Source organism: Mus caroli, chromosome 4 (assembly GCF_900094665.2).
Source record: "Mus caroli chromosome 4, CAROLI_EIJ_v1.1, whole genome shotgun sequence".
NCBI lineage: Eukaryota > Metazoa > Chordata > Mammalia > Rodentia > Muridae > Mus > Mus caroli.
The window spans coordinates 139,865,271-139,872,791 of record NC_034573.1 but is presented as its reverse complement, the minus strand read 5'-3'; the positions used below and the strand labels follow the sequence as shown (position 1 = coordinate 139,872,791).

At 53.9% G+C, this 7,521-nt stretch overlaps 1 protein-coding gene across 5 annotated transcripts in view; it reads left to right on the top strand.

The window, feature by feature from the left end:
* H6pd (hexose-6-phosphate dehydrogenase/glucose 1-dehydrogenase) overlaps positions 1–7,277 on the top strand; it is a 29,147-nt gene extending 21,870 nt beyond the window's left edge. For all 5 annotated transcript variants that reach the window (XM_021159353.2, XM_021159354.2, XM_021159352.2 and 2 more), the window contains exons 4-5: positions 3,476–3,745; positions 4,714–7,277. In XM_021159353.2, the coding sequence (XP_021015012.1) occupies positions 3,476–3,745; positions 4,714–6,077 (1,634 nt within the window). In that variant the 3' untranslated portion in view covers positions 6,078–7,277. The remainder of the gene's footprint in view (positions 1–3,475; positions 3,746–4,713) is intronic.
* The last annotated feature ends 244 nt before the right edge of the window (positions 7,278–7,521 follow it).

Genomic DNA, 7,521 nt, shown 5'->3' with positions numbered 1-7,521 from the left:
TATATAAAATTTTTTCTGAGACAGAGTCTCACTATGTAGCTCTTGCTGATCTGGAACTTTTTCTGTAGACCAGAGTGGCCTTGTACATACAGAGATCTACCTGCCTCTGCCTCCCAAGTGCTGGGATTAAAGGCGTACGCCACATGCCTGGCTCTATTTCATTTTTAGTTGTACTGCATGTGTGTGTTTGTATGTGTGAGTGCAGTATCGGTGTGGCCAGATGAGGGCTTCAGATCCCCTGGAGCTGTAGTTACAGGTAGTTGAGGGTGTGGGAACTGAACTCAGATCTTCTGGAAGAGTGGCAGGTGCTCTTAACCGCTGACCCATCTCTCCAGTGTCCCTGCCACACTGCCTTTTACATTTTCCTTATTTCCAGATAGCCATCATGTCTGTCCAGCAAGGCAAGTTCTGAAGACTCAGGATGCCTGCTCAGAACACGCATGCTCAGCTCACAAGTCTAAGCTAGGATCATCCCTCATTTATCTGCTTGGGATTAAATAATAACAGGATTCCTGGTAAAATGATGCTTACGAAACAGGTGCAAGGTGAATGAGCTATGCAATAAGAAATACCAACAGTTTTTATTTCAATTTTTTATTTTTCCCTCCTGGGAGTGAGCCCAGAGCCTTAAGCATGATAAATAAGCATTCTACCAGCACACCCCACCTGAGCTCTTGCAAGTTCTGTTCTTCAAGACTTCTATCTAGTACAATTAATTAATTAATTACTTTCTTATTTATTAAGTGCATGTATGGGGTGTGCACACCATGGTACCCGTGTGGAGGTCAGATGATAACCTGTGGTAACCGGTTCCTCTTTCCTGGTTATGGGACCTGCAGACTGAACCCCAGTTGTCAGGCTTGCGAGCAAGCACGTTTCCCCACTGGCTTATCCCTGCAGCCTCCCAGCAGAGGTTTAAAGGGGCTTTAGCATCTCCCGTGTGGGTCGCCTTGGCCTCTATTCCATTTCCTGTCCTCTCAATATGGAGGGACTTACTTCTGATTATCTGTTTGTATACTTTTGTGTGCAAGTGTGTGTCGCACACACGTGTTTACATATGTGTTCTTGTGGGGAGCCAGGTTTCTTCCTGAAACATAGTCCACATTGTTAGTCTTGAGTTAGGGTCTCAGTATGGCCAGCCAGCTATTCCTGGGGCTGGAGTGCTGTCCTCGGTGCTGGCGTTCCAGGCGTGCACGGCCACAGCCAGCGTCTGACACGGGCGTTGGGGATCTGAACACATGACCAGCGAGTTGCTGACTGAGTCATCTCCCTGGTCTTTACTGTTGTTATGTGTGTCCATCTCCTGAAACGATATGCTGTCAGATCCCAGTGAGGAGCCACACAGCTTTTTGTTTGCTTGGGTTTTTTTGTGCTGCTGAGGTTGGAGACCAGGGCCATGTGGTGCCAGGCAAGGCTCTGCTGCCAAGTCCCTCCTCAGCCTTCCTTCACCTCTTCATCCTGCTTCCCTTTGCAAACTTCAGGTCTCTTTTCTATTCTGCCTCTCCCAGCTCCTCCTCATCTTTAACTACTCTCTCCTGCATTGCTAACTTCAGTGATGGCTACTTACTTTGATTCTGCTCATGGGTACCTGTTTAGAGCCTCTTTCTCCATTATTAATTTACCTCTGTGTGTGTGTGTGTGTGTGTGTGTGTGTGTGTGTGTGCGTGTGTGTGCACTCACATGAGTGTATGTACATGTATGTGCTGGTACCCTCAGTAGGAGCAGCAAGTGCTCTTAACTCCTGACTCATCTCTTCGGCCCCCATAGCCTCTCCAAATAAGTTCCTCCTTGATCAAAGCAATGCTGTCTCCCTGTGACACGTGCCAGGATGTGTGTGCATCCATTCCTTCTGCTGTCTATTGTATCAAAGTGGCAATGTGTTAGGTACCCCGTACACAACAGCTTAGTCTCCACCATGGCCCTCAGGTGCAGACGTGAATGCAGCATGAAGTGGGTCGGAGAGAGCAGGCTTGCAGTATTGGAGACCAGAGCTCCTGGGTTCTCGGGGTGCACAGGGATTCGTTAGCTACACTGCAGCACACATGGCAAAGCATTTGGTAACTGAATGGTGTTCGTGCCATGCTGTCAGGTTTGCTGTGTGACTGAGGTGGCGACTGGGCTTGGTGTTTGCAAGTTGGGACATCCAAGCCTGTGATGAGGGTAGAGGTATATCTGAGTCCTGTGCTTTGATGCTTGTGTCTGTGTGGGAGTCAGGGATAATCAGAGCTCATATGCTTTGGTCCTGGCCCTGGTCACATGACTCCTTCCCAGCTAGAACAGGGGCAAGCAGATACTTTCCATGTCAGACCTTCATGGTTCGAGAGTGACATATGTCAGGTGCTTGGTGGTGTCCCAGGTCCCAGGTGGCAAGCTTTGGGCTTGGTGACACAACTCTCACTGTCACACTGGCCCACCTGCCAGCCAGTCGTCTCCACCCGGATGTCTGCAACATTGTAACACACGCATGGTTTCCCTTCAGGCGTTTGTTCCCTGCCTGTCCTCCATCTCTGAGTGTTAGGGATGAAACTGCTCTGGACCAGTTTCAGAGTCTGCCTCTGCTCCCTCCTTTCCTTTCGCAATCGTCCTCTCCTCTTTGGTTGGCAAGTCCAGTCAGCTCAAAAGACTCTGACTTCCCAGCCACTGCTCTAGCGGGAACCTGGCCATCCCTGCCACCTCTTCCTGCCTCTACAGCCTCACAACACAGCAGGCCAGGATCCTGCTCTCGGTGTGGCTCCAGCTTGCTCCCCTGTGGACATCCAGGGGCTTCCCTTGGAGCCCGGGCACTGTACCTTAACCTCACCCCACAGGTTGCCAGCTCCCCTCCACCATCTCCTCTTGCTTCCCTGTCCAGCTCCAGCAGGCCCTGTCTCTCCTACCCCAGGTCTCTTCATCTGCAATGCGGTTGGTCTCGAAGGAGCCTTGCATGACCCTCTGACACATCTCACAGGTTTTCCTGTCCCCTTTCCTCTTTCCTTTCCATTTTGTTGTACCTTGGCTAGGTATACTCTTACACTGGGCCATGGGGTGGTGTTTTTAGCTCTGTTTAGCAGTAGGACATCCAAGCAAGTCAACAAAGTAGCCCTCATTAGGAGGTGGCTGTCAGAGCCAGCACCCAGCCTCTCCAGGCTGTCTTACCCGCTTCTCACCTTGATCAGGTAGCTTTCCCTGCTGGCCTGTGCCCAGGAAGGGAGAAGGCAGGGCAAAGAGGCTGGCCAAGGTCCAGAGATGTTTCTTCCTAGGCCTGAGACTAGGACCTCCCCAAGCACATTCCTGTAAGGCCCAACGGGATGATCGATCCCTTCTCTTAGAATACTTGTAGATGAAGGGCGGTCTGTCCAACCGTCCCCTTTCCTGTGTCATGTGAGGCTTGCTGTGGCACACCTTGTCATAGGTTCTTTGGATGGAGGAATGAGGATGCCAGGGCAGTGATGGGGTAGCATCTCGGGGACCCTCTGACGGCCCTCGTGTCACTCAGGTCGGGCCAGTTTCTATGAGGAGTATGGCGTCATCCGTGACACGCTGCAGAACCACCTGACTGAGATCCTCACGCTGGTGGCCATGGAACTGCCCCTCAACATCAGCAGCTCAGCCGCCGTGCTCCAGCATAAGCTCCAGGCCTTCCAGGCCCTGCGGGGGCTGCAGAAGAGCAGTGCCATCCTGGGCCAGTACCAAGCGTACAGCGGGCAGGTGCGCCGAGAGCTGCAGAAGCCAGACGGCTTCCAGAGCCTGACACCAACCTTCGCAGGTAGGCACCGGAGCTGGTGTCTGTGGGGCCACCAGCAGCTGGAGGTTGCCGGTCCACCAAATGCCCTCTGCAGTGTGGTAGCTGGGACTCCGGGAGATCTTTTCACCTCCTAGGCCTGCTGCCAGCTTAAAGCTGCAGGTCACCTACCTCAGTCTCCATGCAGTCCCAGGAAATCTCCTGTGGGACTCGAATAGGAACCACCTTCGTGGTGGGCTGTGTTTGTCACTTCTATGATGAGGTACAGAGTTCTACCCAGCCGCAGCCAAGGAATGGTCCTGTGGAGAGACACCACATTGGCCATCAGATACCTGCTAGAGCTACCTGGAAGGTCCCAGGAGGATTTAGGGAGAATGGTTGGCTGTTAGAAGGCAGAGACAGGCCATGACCATCTAGAGTCCATTTGATGTGGCAGACAGTGTATGTGCCTCACCTCAGTCCCAACACACCCACAAGGCAAGTATAGTCATTGTCCTTGTACGTGAAGACACAGAGGCAAGGCTTGACTCTGTGTGTCATGGCTCCTATGACTGTTGCCTAAACACATGTGCACATGTTACCCCACCCCCACGGACTACTTCATCTCCTCCCCACCCACCTGGCCTCCACTCATGCTTGCCCTTGTTTTGGCATCCCGGGGGCTTCACACCAAGAGAACTGCCCTTCTTCAGGACACTGCCCTTACTCATCAAGGCCCAACACGCCTCCCACCACTTCTGCCCCACCAGAGAACTTCCCATGGCAGGCAGGCACCAAGCCTGGTTAGACCAGAGGGTCCCGGAGGGACCTCAGAGTGCTGGTGTTCTGGCTGTAGAATTAGCCCCACAAGCTGTTTCCAGCCCTGCCTGAGAAGAGGCCGGGGACGCTGAAGGCAAAGCAAGGCAGGGCTCGGCAGGGCTGCCAGGTGCAAGGTGGGCTGCAAAGCCTACTCTCAGGCTGTGATGTCACTGTCTGCTCTTTCCCCACCTCAGGTGTCCTTGTCCACATTGACAACCTGCGCTGGGAGGGTGTCCCTTTCATCCTGATGTCTGGCAAGGCCTTGGATGAGAGAGTGGGCTATGTTCGGATTGTGTTTAAGAATCGGGCGTACTGCACCCAGAGCGAGAGACACTGGGTGCCGGAGCAGAGCCGGTGCCTGCCCCAGCAGATTATCTTCTACATTGGACACGGCGAGCTGGGCCACCCTGCCATTCTGGTCAGCCGGAACCTGTTCAAGCCCTCACTACCCACTCAGAGCTGGGAGGAGGTGCAGGACCAGCCTGGGCTCCACCTGTTTGGCCGTCCTCTGTCTGATTACTACGCCTACAGGCCTGTGCGGGAGCAAGATGCCTACTCCACCCTCCTGTCGCACATCTTCCACTGCCGAAAGGAGTCCTTCATCACCACAGAGAACCTCTTGGCCTCCTGGGTCTTCTGGACCCCGTTACTGGACAGCCTGGCCTTTGAAGTTCCACGCCCGTACCCAGGGGGAGCCGAGAATGGCCAGCTGCTGGACTTTGAGTTTAGCGGTGGTCAGCTGACCTTCTCCCAGCAGCAGCTGGAGGTGCTGATACCAGATCTAGTCTCAGTCCCAAAGCCCAGTGACTTCCAGGTCCTCGGGGCCCAGTATAGACAGAGCCCACTGATTACTGCCTGGCCAGAGGAGCTGATCTCTAAGCTGGCCAGTGACATTGAAGCTGCCGCGGTGCAGGCAGTACGTCTCTTCGGCAAGTTCCACCTGGCACTGTCAGGCGGTTCAAGCCCCATAGCTCTCTTCCAGCAGCTGGCCACAGGGCATTACAGCTTCCCCTGGGCCCACACACACCTCTGGCTGGTTGATGAGCGCTGTGTCCCTCTCTCAGATCCAGACTCCAACTTCCAGGGCCTGCAGGCTCACCTGCTACAGCACGTCAGGGTACCCTACTACAACATCCACCCGATGCCAGTGCACCTGCACCAGCGGCTCTGTGCCGAGGAGGACCAGGGAGCTCAGACCTATGCCAGTGAGATCTCAGCCCTGGTGGCCAACAGCAGCTTCGACCTGGTGCTCCTAGGCATGGGCACCGACGGACACACGGCTTCTCTGTTCCCACAGTCCCCCACAGGCCTGGATGGTGATCAGCTGGTGGTGCTGACGGAGAGCCCGTTCAGGCCACACCAACGCATGAGCCTCAGCCTGCCCCTCATCAATAGAGCCAAGAAGGTAGCTGTCCTGGTCATGGGCAGGACAAAACGTGAGATCACAACGTTGGTGAGCCGCGTGGGCCACGAACCCAAGAAGTGGCCCATCTCAGGTGTGGTGCCTCTTTCTGGGCAGCTGATTTGGTACATGGATTACGAGGCCTTTCTGGGATGACAGCACCATCATCCTGGTCTTTCTCAGCCTTCCTCTTTAGCTGCTCACTGTGCCTCGCTGTGTGGAGCCTGGCTGGTACCAGAGTCGGGCCCCAGAGAAGGGAGGACAAAACTCCATGCCGGCTTCCTGGACCCGCTGGTTCTGGGGAATTTCGGTGCCTGCACATGGAAACAGGCTAGAGCTCTGGCCTCAAAACCCAGATAGGAGAGGGACTAAGGCCTCCAGCAGTTACACACCGGTAGCTAAACACACAGTAAGACTGGGCGAAGGCTCCACGCTAAAGAACCAAAGTGGCCTGCCAAGACTGGCCTGTGATCTTCAAACTGGTTTCTGTGGAAAGAGGGGCCAGTGTTGATGGGGAGCAAGGTGCAGAGACTCCTGGTGAATGTCTTGCTCTGAGCCAGGCCAGCAGAGTAGACACAATCCTGAGACTGCCCCGGGCACCTTGCCTCTTCTGGTATCCCATCATCCCTCTGTGCATCTAGCTGAGATCCAGCCCTCCTCCGGACAGCTTCCGTCTACTCTGGGCGGACACCCACTGTCCTCAGTATTCCCCATTACCCCCCAGCCTCTCCCTCTCTACAGACACAGACACTGCCATGTCAAAAGTTCCCCCAGATCCAGAGACCGGGGCTCCCTTTTCCCACTGAGAACTGTTCTGCTGTCACTGGGCTATCGGGCATCTCTGATCTAACTAGACTGGAGGGCTCTGTCTGCTCCTGGGTTGGGGGGGGGGACTCCAGATCACAGCCTCTTTCTAGGGCTTATGTGGCCAATTGCCAGCATCAGAGCAGACTACAGCTAGCTCTCCTCACACTACCTCTCTGGCTTCAAGTCTGGCAGCAACCCCTCCTCTGCCGGGCATCTCCACCATTCTTACTGATGAACCTAGTACCACTGGGAACACTACAGGCAGCTCCTAACTTCAGTCCCCTCCAGGGCCAACAACATAAACATTTCAGGGCACATACAGTTTTTATTTAGGCCTCCTGCTTAGTCATGTGAACAAGGGAAGGGTTAGGATGGCCCGTCCTCACAGTCACCTATGTGTCAGTCACAGAGTCTCCGTGTCTTTCAGAATTTCCCCATAGAGAGGTTTCCTGTGATGAGGAGCATCAGGAAATCTGTTTCTCTCCTTTTTTAAAATTTTTATTATTATATGTAAGTACACTGTAGTTGTCTTCAGACACACCAGAAGAGGGCGTCAGATCTCATTACGGGTGGTTGTGAGCCACCATGTGGTTGCTGGGATTTGAACTCAGGACCTCGGGAATAGCAGTCGTGCTCTTAACCACTGAGCCATCTCGCCAGCCCTGTTTCTCTCCTTTTATTTGATTGTACTTTCTCCCAGACAGCACATGGAAAAGAATTCTTGCTTTCAGTAGAGATGTGTGCACAGAGTGTAGCCTGAGCTGAGGGCTCTGTATGAAAGGCACTCTTGTTG